Source organism: Rhinopithecus roxellana, chromosome 10 (assembly GCF_007565055.1).
Source record: "Rhinopithecus roxellana isolate Shanxi Qingling chromosome 10, ASM756505v1, whole genome shotgun sequence".
Taxonomy (NCBI): domain Eukaryota; kingdom Metazoa; phylum Chordata; class Mammalia; order Primates; family Cercopithecidae; genus Rhinopithecus; species Rhinopithecus roxellana.
The window spans coordinates 25,093,135-25,106,851 of record NC_044558.1 but is presented as its reverse complement, the minus strand read 5'-3'; the positions used below and the strand labels follow the sequence as shown (position 1 = coordinate 25,106,851).

At 40.7% G+C, this 13,717-nt stretch overlaps 1 protein-coding gene across 1 annotated transcript in view; it reads left to right on the top strand.

The window, feature by feature from the left end:
- PAH (phenylalanine hydroxylase) overlaps nucleotides 1–13,717 on the top strand; it is a 73,215-nt gene that overhangs the window by 43,020 nt on the left and 16,478 nt on the right. The window contains exons 5-6 of the mRNA XM_010357275.1: nucleotides 7,743–7,810; nucleotides 12,748–12,944. Coding sequence (XP_010355577.1) covers nucleotides 7,743–7,810; nucleotides 12,748–12,944 — 265 coding nt within the window. The remainder of the gene's footprint in view (nucleotides 1–7,742; nucleotides 7,811–12,747; nucleotides 12,945–13,717) is intronic.

Below are 13,717 nucleotides of genomic sequence, written 5' to 3'. Positions count from 1 at the left end.
AGATTCCCCAGTGACCATCTTGCCTCCTTTTCCCTTCTTTCCCGGTCTCCTTCCTTTCCCCTTTCCCACCTTGCTTGCTTTTTTCCACAAGCTTTTATTTAGCTAATGATATTAGGAGCTAATGCTTCTTCAGCATGGTCTATGTGCCAGGCACAATGCTAAATGCTTGGCATTCCTTTTTAAATTTGAATATTATCACTACCCTATGAGGGCTGTACACCTCATTTTCAGATGAGAAATCTCAGAGGGAGAGGGCCGTGTAGCATCACCTGTACGTGAACTATGTCTCAGGCCATATAAAAGAAAGGCGGTTGAAGTGACAGATAAGACATGATCCCTGCCTTCCAGAGGCCTGCAGTTGTACAGTAGAGGGAGAAGGGGTGTTGATTGTTCTCAAAGCAGTGCAGGAGGGAGCTGGAATAGCAACTGTAAACTTGGCAGGCAGAATCTAACCGGTTCTACTTAATTTCCATTTCCAAAATGTACTCTCCTTTCTGTCCATGTAGTTCCCTTTACCTGAGAAGTTTTCTCTTGTCAACCTACCTGTTCTTTCCCCACTTGAAAAGCTCTATTCATCTAAGGTCTAAATCACATATGTTGCCTCCCTAAAGCCTTCTTCCTGTCTCTTCCCAGACTTAAGTTTTTCACACTGTTACTCCGTTACTATCTCAGAAATGGCAACTATCACATTGTGCTTTATGCTTTGGGTATAGAGTATCAGATCACAGTAAGTTTACTTCTTCATGACTTATAACCTCATGGGAGGCACAAGATACTCTATGCAAGTGAAAGGGCCATATGCATGTTTCCCAAACTATAATTTATGAAAAATATCCCATGATCAAAGAGAGAAACTCTGTATTCTATAACCCTACTTCAAATATGCAAATTCCATGATCTCATCAGAAACTTTGGAAAGTCCTGCAAAAATGAAACCCTGTCAATGTAATGTTTCCTTAAACGTATTTACCCATGGAACTCTTTTTAATGAAATGCCTAGCAACATTATCTTGAGTGCTAGTTTTCCATGGCATACAGTTTGGATAATAATTAGCTAAATAATAACTTTAAAAAGTGCATAAATGCCAGGTTTCGTGAGTCAGATAGCATGTGCTATCATTTCTAAGGTCACTGTGGACTGAAATGGTTAGGAAGGCCTTCTAGAAAGAGGAAGATCTGAGTCTAGCCCTCCAGCAACCAGAGCAAGCTAACTGCTCAGCAAACAATCCCCATATCTCCATGGCTAACCCAATAAAAGTTCACTTCCAATGTGAGTCAGTAAGGGAACTACTCCACACGGTCTTTCAGAACCAAGGCTCCTTCCGCCGATGGCTGTACCCTCCTTCAACTCCTTGGAGCCCACTCATTCTGCCAGTGGATGGGAGAAGAAAGAGTGAGAATTGCTTCTGGGAAGTTTTCATGGGCCATGTCTGGAGATGACTCACATCCCTTCAATCAAATTCCACTGAGTAGAGCTCAGTCACATGCCCATTACTAACTGCAAAGGAGATGGGGGAAAATAGTTTAGCAATGTTCTCTGAACAAAGGAGAGAGGACAGATCTTGGGGAGCACTAGCAACCTCTGCCACATAGACCCCAACTCCAGAGCTACCTATTCCAGTTTACCTGGCAGCTGCACTGGAGTCTAGGCTATAGATCTGCAATAGCGGGGGGTTCTTAGTGAAGAAAATATCAGCCAACACAACTGTCCTTCTGTGTATATTTCTACTTCTTGACCCAAGTCTTTGAAACTGTTTTTGTTTGTTTGTTTGTTTGTGTGTTTGTTTGTTTTATGGAGTTTCACTCTTGCTGCCCAGGCTGGAGTACAATGGTGCGATCTCAGCTCACTGCAACCTCCACCTCCTGGGTTCAAGTGATTCTCCTGCCTCAGCCTCCCGCATAGCTAGGATTACAGGTCTGTGCCACCACATCCAGCTAATTTTTGTATTTTTAGTAGAGATGGGGTTTCGTCATGTTGACCAGACTGGTCTCAAACTCCTGTCCTCAGATGATCCGCTTGCCTCGGCCTCCCAAAGTGCTGGGATTATGGGCACGAGCCACCGCGCCAAGCCTGAAACTGCTTTTTAATCTTTCAAGGTGTGGACATCAAGTTTTTCTGCTCTCCCATAGGAAATTTGTTCTCCAGCAAATTGTCCAAGAACAAGACTATATTTTTCAATACTTTTCTCCTTTTCTTTTCCTTTTGCCCACCCAGTTTTCTCCACCTGAGACCCTGTCAGAGTTAATTCTAAGAGTCAGTCAGCTAGTTGAGTCGTCAAAGACTTGTTGCATTCTTACTAAGTTGCTCTATCCAAGCATAATTTGCAAAAAGTTAAAAATATAACTGTCATGCAGGTATATAGTGAACACCTGTCAAAGATCCATTTAGCTCATTATTAAGGGAACCAGCAAGATGACAAAGATAGTGCAGAAAAGATACAAGAGACAAAAGTACAGGTGTCATTGGAAAATAGAAAGCCAGAATAAGATCACAAAGATGGATGCACAAGTGATTAATGTTCCATAAGGCAATAAAGCCATAATCATGTGTCTTAGCCTTTCTACTAGACAGAAACAACTTACAATTTGATCATCAAATGAATATTTTGCAACTTATTGGTCTTCTAGAAAGCCAGTATCTACTTTGAAGTGGTTGTAACTTTATAAGTAGTAAATATATGTCCCGTTAGAGCACAGAGTGAGCTTGTGAGACAATCATCTCATATGACATTTAAAAGGCACACAGTAATTTGTTTGCCATTTTTCCTAGGTTTTGCATATATATATATATATATATATATATATTTTTTTTTTTTTTTGAGACTGAGTTTTGTTCTTGTCACCCAGGCTGGAAGGCGATGGCGCGATCTTGGCTCACTGCAACCTCTGCCTCCCAGGTTCAATCAGTTCTCCTGCCTCAGCCTCCCGAGTAGCTGGAATTACAGGCATGCGCCACCACACCTGGCTAATTTTGTATTTTTAGTAGAGACGGAATTTCACTATGTTGGCCAGTCTTGTCTCAAACTCCTGACCTCAGGTGATCTGCCCACCTTGGCCTCCCAAAGTGCTGGGATTACAGGCATGAACCACCGCACCCGGCCTGTTTTGCATAATTTTTTCAACAGCTTATACTTGGGGGTATGCTGAATGTGCTATGCTCCAAAAATCCAGTGATATGTAAGAGAGTTTCCTGAGTTTAATCATTATTAACACATGTGAGACCATCTGAAAAGAGAAATATACAGCACACTGAGGGAAACCAATAAATTTTGGAAAAATCCAGGAAGACAGAAAGAACAGGTAGTGACTTATTGATCTCAACAAGTGGGGAAGAGGGTCCCACTCTGGAGCATCCTAGGAAGGCCAGAGTGAGTCAGCACAGGGCTGGACACTTAGACAGAGCTGGATCATGTAAAGCCTTGTGGACCGTGCTAAATATTTTGGACAATAGTCTAATAGCAATGAGAAGCCATTGAAGGACTTTTGAGGAGGCGAGTGGCCTCACCAGACTTGCACTTTATAAATCTAATTTGGGCTGAAGTGGAGGGGGTGAGAGGCCACTTACACAGCAGCTACAATAGTCAGGCAAGAAATGCTGGTGGTCGAATGCAGGTGCAGCAGTGAGAATGAAGTCGGAAGGACAGACTCAGATGTTTGAATGGTAGAATGGGCAGAAATTGGTTGCTGGATGTGAAGGAAGAGAGAAGGGGGAAGTAAAACAATAACTCCTAGCTTATGGGCTTGGGCAACTAGGTACATACATTTTTCCAAAATAGGCTTCTTGGCCAATTGTAGGGTGAGCAAAGGGATTAGGCATGGTCGGTAGTCCCCTAGTCTACTGTTTGCAAGTCCTCCTTGACCAGCGTCTCTAGGATGGGAATGGCAGCTACTTAACAAATGCCAGTTAGTTTGAACCTTTTGTCTTCTGTGTTCCATCCTTCCCCCAGTTGTCATGAAACATTATGGAAAATGCAAAACTCCTCTTGTTATTGGCCTAGCCAATATACACAGCAAGGTAAGAATTCTGTAGATGTTGGTTTAAAAGCCCCATGTGGCTGGTGGGGATCACTGACCCATTCCAGAGTATATCTTTTTTATGTTCTGAGCCAGACTTCTCTGTCTCTGGATTTCCTGCCATTTTGCACAAATTCATCATTCTTTGAGCACCTACGATGTGCTCCGAATTTTACTTAATGTGCTGCTGATGCTACCTGACTTAAACTATACAACACTGTGAAGCAGGTAGGATTGACAGTCTCATTTTACTGATGAGGAAACTAAGGCTGAGAGATAACCTGGCCGCCCCCAAACCATGCTCCTAGTGAATAAATGAATTAGTATTCCAACACAGCTTTTCTGACTTTAAAACCCGTGTTCTCACTAGCCTAAAGAGAGCACTTCTGAGGTTTAACCTTAGCTATGATATTAGGAAATGATGGAATAAATATCTGTCTACAAGAGTACTCAAGACTTTTCCATATATATAGTTGCCCTCTCCCCTAAACCGTCACACACACAAATCATACCTCTCAATACATGCAGACTTCAGTTGATGTCATGACTTGCATCCTGTAGAACTCTCTTGACTTTCTCCCGTCTTTTCCTATCCCCTCTCCCTCCCCCTCGCCACTCCTTCATCAACAATATATTTTCCTGTCAAAACATATTTGGTTACATGCAGTGCAACCAAAATTGCTGCTATTAGTTTAATTGAGACAGGGTGATTATAAATAAATTACATGCAGTGCTACTGAAATTGATGCTATTAGTCTAAATTGAGACAGGGTGATCAGTCATCACCAACTGTGATTTGATTCAGAATGTGCTCCACATGGACAGCTACAGAGGCCCTGTGATCATCTGGTAGCCCAAGGGATGCGAGGCCAAATCCCCAAGAGGCTGGGCTTCAGGCCACAGAGATGTCTGACCACTGGTAACTGAGAAAGCAAAACTCCTTGTAACCTGGTTGGTGGGGGCTCCTTACAGGCTGATAATGAACTTCTTAGAAACCAGGAGCTGGAAAGGGTCATGGTTAGAAGCCTTCCCACATGGAAGATCTGTATAGTGCATTATCTGTGTGTGTGTTCCTGTGTACCAGTGTGTGAATCTCCTGCTACTTCACTAACATGGTTTGAGATGGATGTTGAATACTATTTTCTTTATTTCTTATTCTAAAAGAAACCCATTCTCACATTCTCATGTGAATCTCCTGCTACTTCACTAAAATGATTTGAGATGGGTATTTAATGCTATTTTCTTTTTTTCTTATTCTAAAAGAAACCCATTCTCACATTAGAAAACTTGAAAAGCATAAATAGTTTTCAAGAATACAACTGTTAATGTTACTTATTTTTCCTACTACCTGGAGGTAACATTTGTTAGAGTTTGGTGTATTTCTTTAATCATTTCATTTATATACTTACATATTTCCTCTAACATAATTGATATATGACATAATTGACATAATTGATAATATCAACTGGATATACAGTGTTACATTAGTTTTTATTTTCACAAGTGGAAAATCTTTAAACCACCTAGGCAAGGTACATGAAAGACAAACAATAAAGGCAAATGGGGGTAAGAATTGTTCATGGACATCTCATTCCTAGAAGCACCATGATGAAGTGGAAATCCACGGATTGAAGGAATTCTCTTTTCTTCCTGGCTTCCTACTTCAGTGCTCAAATCTCAACTTGCCAGCCTAGGCAGGGCCACAAAATCCAAATGGAGGTGCTAGTTCTGTAGTTTAGGGCCTTTAGGCAAATGGCTCCATGGGCTTTATATTCTTCAATTCGACACCAAAATATAGAAATGGACCTTTCTCCAAGGTGCCTTACAGGGTCAGAAGTCTACCTATTATCCTTAGGGCCTGAAGAAGGCTATCCAGTACTAACTATTCAATAAGAATGGCAAGTGAGAATGACCGTAACAATCAAACCTTAATGACTGACCAATATTACATTTTTATTTTGAGCCCCAAGTATGGAGATGTGGACAAATAAATGTTCTTTGATTAGTCCAGTAGACAGGTTTCTAAAACGGTGTGTTATTGATGCTTGGAAAGTAAATCATGCTGCCCAGTTTTTTTTTTTTTTAACCACATCATCTCAAACCAACTTATCTTCACCCAGTAGAAATGAGGCACAACAGTAGTTTTAAGTCCTCAGATTCCTAAGCTTTCTAATCTGTAATTAATGATTAAAAACCATTCAGTGCTCTAGGGAAAGGAAGAGTTATACTTTGTAATAACTGCATCATAAAATCTTTTCTAAACAGAGTAATCACATTGGTTACCTGGGATTTAGCTTTGGAGTAAAATAAAAATGTGTAGTAGTTTTACTTCACTTTTCAAGTGTGAAACATTTGGATATTTCTATTTTCCAAAATATATGCCAGGAAATAAACTAATTAACTCCTTTCCTCCCTCCCTTCCTTTCTTCCAACAAGTGTCTGTAGTTTTTTCTGTGTGCCAGAATCAATGCTGCAGATTCTCAGAAGAAATTACATTATATTACATTGCCCTCTGTGTCTTTACAATTACTGGTAGGCCCTGATATATATATATATATCAGAGAGAGAGAGAGAGAGAGAGAGAGACTCTGCCAAAACAAAAATTCAACCAATCAAGCAACCAAAACAAAAAACAATATCTAAAAATCAGGGAATATTTCTCTTTTCAAAAGCTCCTTTAAACATTACACTCTGTGATATAAGCTTTTGTTTTGAATTCACTACTGCCTTGGTTTGGAGGGACAGTGGAACAGAGAAATTGTGAGCTAAAGTGGTGGATGGCATGGCTTACTGGGAAAGGCTTGGAAGAACCACAGCAGAGTTCTACAGCAATGACATCAGTCTCTTGTGTTACTGAAATTTAGACTGCAATCAACTTTTTTTGGAAAATTGTCTTTCAATCAGTTGGAATCCCACTTCCACTCCAAACACTCAAAGACACACTTAGCCTCTTTTCACTCAGAAATGTGCTGCTTACTAATCACTGGGAAAAGGCTGCCTGTGAGTCAGCTTCAGAGGAGAAGCCATTATCATCCATTTTAGGTCCTGAGACAGACTCTCAGTTAGCTAGGCCCCTGCCAGGTTGAAAAAGCTAACAATTACTGATGGTGATCTAAATCCCAGCCTCACCTTCACTATGGCTCTACTTCTCCGAACCACCATTTATTCTGGAAAGAACAGGATAATCATACTCGTCGAACTTGCAAGTTTGTTGTGAGAATTATATGTAAAATCAGTTCCTAGTACTCACAGACGGGCACATAGTATATATTTAATAAATTGTATTTTTAAAAATTGCAAGAGCAGTAAGCATATACCTGCTTGTCTATCAAGAAATTAAAAGGTAGAGCTAGACACATACCTCAATCAGGAATTAAATGGATATTGTATATCTTCATCATAGACATTCATCCTATGAACTTTGCCTAATTTAGCAAGTGTGTCAGTCAGATATGCTGCAGATGAGGTTTCTTTAAGAACGGAGCATGCACATTGGAATCCACAGCAAGGAGGCTCATGCTAAATCGAAGGAGTTACTAACCAGGTGTCACTCACAATATCTGACAGGAGAGCTTATCCTAAGTTTAACCGAGAATTTAGTTTTAGGGTATAAACAAGGGAAGGAGACATGCACTGTCATGGCTCAAGAGCCCCTGTTCAAAGCATTCACAAAGATACCAGACCTCTTTCTATGAAGCCTTGAAAATCAGGTGTCTCTTTTCTCCTAGGGTTTTAAAGATCCTGTGTACCGTGCAAGACGGAAGCAGTTTGCTGACATTGCCTACAATTACCGCCAGTAAGTCTGCCTTGCTTGTGGTAGGGAAAAGAGAAAAACACACCCCTAGCCTGTTTCTCCCTTGCCCTCATCCAGTTGAGGATGGAAAATACCAGCGTGAAGAGTCCTGCCTTCTGTGTGTGCATGTGTTCGTGTGCGTGCGTGTATGTGTGTGGGGGTGTGTTTAAATCCTCCCTTTAATAACATATGATAAAAAACGATTGCTGCTAGACAAAACAAAATTACCCACTGTGCTGGGGCCCTGCTCTCTCCCAAGCTTTGTTGTCTAATTACTCAGTGGTGTCTGCAGTAATTAGAAAAGGCCTCAGTCCTGAATAAAACAGCCTCCGGTCTTCTGCACATTAAACAGGGAAGAAGGAAAAAGAATCATTTACATTCAAGAAGGAGCTGGCTGCTTTACTGAAATAATGAATCATTCAAGATTTCAGGCCAGCCAAACTTCAGCTTTCTACTTTTATCTGGTCTGACCCAGCTGTGAAGGACAATTTTAGGATTTTTTTTTTTTTTTCCTGTCTGAGGTTTTGTGTTCCTCTCCTATCCTATTTTAGCCAAAAGAAAATGCAAATATCAAACATGTTTGAGAAGACAACAGCTTTGCTCCTTTGAGTCTTAAGGAACTACAGAAATGCCACCATGGGAAACTTAGTGTTTTGACAAGTGCTGTTATTGAGTTAAGGGATTAAGAAAAGACATGCACAAGAAGAAACGTAAAAGTTGTCCAGAATGTTCGTGGCATAGTACTTTGACGCTTTGATAGAATCTCAGGGAGATGGAGAAGATGATGGGCCTTTCTATACTGAATACAAAGTTACTTTCAACATGGAAAAACCTCCAGAAAAAGAGAGGGAAAGTTTTTTTCTGAATGACTTTTGGTAGTGGAAGGATTAAAAAATGTGCTGTCTTTAGACAGATCTAAGCCCATCTGGGCCTTGGATCCTGCTGAGCAGGATTCACAGAAGACGGTGACCTCCCTCTCTTGACCCCGCCTTTGCCCCAGCACAGTCAGGTGGACACCATCAAAGCGGATGCAGGCAAGAGTCCTTAAGATAGTCAGCAATAACAGATCATACTTGTTATCTTCTTGCTATGTGTCTGGGGACTTTGGTACATGCTTTGTATATATCATTTTGTTTAGCCTTAATAATAATAACTTCTTATTTGTCAGATGGGGAAATCAAAGCTTACAAAGGTTCAGTAAGTTGCCAACATCATGTAGCTAGTATGTGACATAATCAGGTTTTAAACTCAGGTTTGTTGAATTCTAAGGGTATTTTTAGCCACTCTTCTGAGTGTCTGGGGACTCCTAGAAAGTACACTTCATATAATCAAGGAGGAGGTGCTTAGAAAGTACATTCACTTACTTCTGGGTTGCTGGGATTTGGGGAGAGCGGAAACAGATCCTCCTCAACCTCCTTCTCATAGAAATGTGAAACCTTATGAAGAAGAGTGAAATTGGTGAATCACCTCACAATCTTGCATGTTAATCATTTACATAGGTTATTGAAAATCATCTATAGATGGCTGGACTCTCAGAAGTACATTACAATTTTTTAGTCAATTTCTCACCTTTTATAGATGAATCCCAGATGATTAACTGATGTGCCGAAGGTCATGTAGCTAGTTAAGGGTTCGCCTTTTAAAAAATTCAAAGCCTATTTCAGATCTTACTTTATCTCATGTCATTTAAGCTTTTGGTGCTGTTTTTACCATGTCTTTCTTCTTCAAAATAGTCTCTTACTTCAGGGTCTGATATAGTTCATCCTTATTTTTTTTTTTTTTTTGCAGATTCTACTTTGTGAATTTGCCTACTTAAGTGTATTTGTGAGCTCAAAATTGATACTCACTGTACACTTTCACAGTCATTCCCGGACTTGCACAGAGCAGGAGAAAAAATTTGATTCTACTGAGGTGTATATCTCCAACTGAGGTCAAACAAGGCAACACTCTTCCTTTCTGTTTCTACCCTCATTTTGTCAACCTGTGTCCTTTACATGGTCTGTTTAGTGTCACATTTTTAACATTTTTGTGTTTTCGTTTGTGATTTTGCTTTTTAACAATTGACCAAGGTCTCACTCAGTTAGGAAGCAGCAGAGTTAGAATTGAGATTCTCCTGCTTTTCCCAGGAAAGCAGGGAGTGCTGAGCCACTGCTATCAAGCTTGGGATGAGCAGCCCCAATACCTGCATAAAGGGGATACAGCTGTCACTGCTTTAGACTTCAGGGACTGCTAACCAGATTAACCTGCAGAAAAGTGGAATCAGAATCTCAAATAGTTATGTTCAAGCTAAACGGAAGACTCCAGAGTGAAGCACCAAGGCCTCATCTCCTCAGGTTTTCATTTAGATGTCACCTTCTCAGCCATGCCCCTCTCTACACCCTATGCAAAAGTGAAAACCCATTCTGAAACTCCTTATACCTTTGTCCTTTTTTTCTCTGTAGCATGTATCACCATCTAACGGAGTTGTGTTGGCTTTCTGTCTCCCTCTACTAGAAATGTGGACTTCATGAGGGCAGCGGTAATTGACTGTTTTGTCACAGTGCTCAATTGACATTTGTTGAATGAATGAATTAATCCAAGAGACCATATAAGAGTAAAGATTCAAAATGGTGAATTGGAGGCAGAGCTAGGAATTGTGTCTAGAACCATATGGAAGACTGCTACAGCAGGTTTTGATGATATTACTGGAGTGGAGGTTGGGCTTTTAAGTTTTATCTAGGAATAGATAAAATGGATCATAGGAGCTTATATTTTTCAGCTGCAAAACAACTCAAACATAAAGGAAAGCTCTACTGGATACTATAAATGAAGAGTTTAAGGGGGATCGTTTAGGCTCAGGCAGGTCCAGGATTCAGTGTCTCATTATTTGCCTCTCTGACTCTAGTGTCCTTTGCTTTGGCCTTGCTTTCAGACTTTGGCCTCATTTCTCTTGGAGAGGGAACCTAGCACCTCTAGGCTGATACCTCAACTCAGTTAGAGGTCCTGTCTATTTCCAACAAGGTCAACCACAGTTCTAGCATTGAGTCCACTGACTCTGATTAGGACATAGGCCCATCTGTCAGCCAGGCACAATGCAGGGGAATGAGGGATTTCAATTTGCTTAGCCTGGTCACATGCCCACTTCTGAAGGTAGGAGTGGAGTCTCTCCTCACCCAAACCTCACAGACTGAGAGGGCAGAAAGGTGCTTTACTGATGAATGGGGAACAGATGTTGAGTCCCTAGAACAGCAGGTGTCAACCAGCAGAACATCTTGGTGCTCAGGATGTTACCATCTCTTGAAATTTGTGCCAGGAATAACAGATGCCTTTCTTTTAAAATTAGAATCAGTAATAATGGTAATGGTCAATTATCCAATTGTTAGGATTTGTCAGTACTAATACTAGGTACTTTATACATAGTATTAGACTTAAATTTAAATAGTTACTTATGTTTAGCCCATGTAGCAGCTGCAGATTAAGGCTCAGAGATTTTTGCTGAATTGCCTGAGCCGATACAGCTAGGGAATGGCAGGGCCAAGGATTGAACAGTCTCTGTTTCCAAAGTCTGTTTGTCTCCTGTATCAGTTCTTAGGCTTGATAATGGCACGTTCTTGGGCAAGAGCTTACCTGATTTTTTTTTTTTTCACCATCACTGCTGGCTACCACAAGGCCTTCTGAACTTGTCTGGCTTTCAATACTTAAGCAAAATGCTATCTTTTTGCCTAATCCCTGTCACTCATCTGTAGACAATAACAAAGACTCTGCTCTAATGCATTTGGATGAGGTACAGTTCTGAAAGGGCAAGAAAGACCTAATCTGGAGCCTAATCATGATCCATAATTCTGAGATAAACAGTCTCACTTTGTCCAGGACTCTGTGTTCCTGTTAGAGAAATAGGCCTGCAGCCTAGGGAAGAGTCACTGGTCTTTGAAGTCAGGCTTTGTTCGATTTTCATCTGTTTGTGCTGTTCAGAACACAGCTCATTCCCAGGTGGTTTTCAAAAGGACTTTGACAACGAATGACTTTTAAACTATAGTTTGTATCAGAGTCACCTGGGGAGCTTACTAGACTCCAGGTACGTGAGCCTTCCCTTCCCCAAGAAATTCAGGATCTGTGGGGCCTGGCATATGTACTTGAAGAAGCTCAGTGTAGAGAAGGTGTAAGGCATTTTATACCTTAGCATGGATTTATAAAATTTTCTCTCCTTTGTTCCAATATTTATTATCCTTGATCTAGAACTTATTTATTTATTTAATTGACAAATAAAAATTGTGTATATTTATGGTGTACAACATGATGTTTTGATATATGTATACAATGTGGAATCTTACTTAGCACATATTTAAATACCTTTATAACTTCCCAGGAGAAGAAATATCAAACCCAATAAGTGCATGCCTACCAAACAAAGGGGATCTCAGATTCGTGGCCTACATATTAAATCCAGTTCAGCCCACTGGTATAATTGCCTTAGTTAACACCATAAAAATACACTATTTTGCTTTAACTGGACTTAGATGCCCTGGTTTAGAAAGGTAATGCATTCTCCAGCTGGCCACCATTCTCCTTATTGCCTTATCTCTGAAACTTTACACCTTTGTGATACCTGACTGGCCTGTGCGGGTAAGTGAATTTCTACCCTAGGTAAGCAATTAGAGAATTGGAAGAGTAGAAAAACCAAGTGATTTCCTGAAAGTGAGAGCAAATCCTCAATGCAGCCTGTATCATTGCTTAACCAATGTGGTTAACCATTGCTTAGCCAATTTCATGTGGGATATCAAAACAGTAATGTTTCCTGTATCAAGATGTGTAATTTTTCTCTTTCAAATAATGTATGAAATTCACTGAAGCAAGTGATGGCAGCTCACAGGTTCTGGCCCCCGACTCCCTCTGCTAACCTAACCTGCATTCTGCTGTGCCCTTGCCCTGCTTGAGACACCTATTTTGTGCCTGTATTCTAGTGGGCAGCCCATCCCTCGAGTGGAATACACGGAGGAAGAAAAGAAAACATGGGGTACAGTGTTCAAGACTCTGAAGTCCTTGTATAAAACCCATGCTTGCTACGAGTACAATCACATTTTTCCACTTCTTGAAAAGTACTGTGGCTTCCATGAATATAACATTCCCCAGCTGGAAGACGTTTCTCAATTTCTGCAGAGTAAGTCCACATGAGGGTCAATGACCCTGCAGAAAGTGGGGGGAGGATTGAAGCAGAGGAGAGGGAAGGGGAAGATGTATGTGGAGGCGAGTATGAAAGCATGTGATTGTAGAAATGCATGCAGGTTGATTCCTCCAGGAAGAACTCAGTTTCACTGTGCTCTGCCTTCCCTCCAGTCTCTACTGTGTTTATCCACTTTCATTCAATCAAACACCTGAGGCTGTGGATTTTGCTGTGTACATGTCCCTGAAAAGTATTTTCTTTCACACTTAAAGCCCAAGCTGCTTCACTGAGTTTTTTGTTTTTTGTTTTTTCCCTGTAGCTCCTGCTGTGTTATGAATTAGGAGTGTGTGTTTGTGTAAGAAATGTGCTATTTTCGGGGATGGTGCCAACATCCCTGAGCTCTGAGTCTGTGCATTTGGTATGAATCCTGCCTTTGATGCCCTCCAGCTGAGTAAACCTGCCTCAGTTTTGTCATCTGTCAAATGGACACTGTATCAACGCTTTAGCTTTTCCTATAGGGAAATTACGAGAATGAAGTAAGATGCTGCATATGAAAACACTCAGCACAGTCTTGCATATACAGCAGGTATTCAGTGAATTTGGACTGAATTGAAACCTGAGTAGCTCAATAGGTAAATACATTGAGTCGCAGGCCTCTCCATACAGTATATATCCAGGGGAAATAGGTGTTATTCTTTCTGCTAAGAGGATGTTAATTTAGCAAAAACAAAACAATGAACTAACACATATTGAACACCTACTGTGTGCCA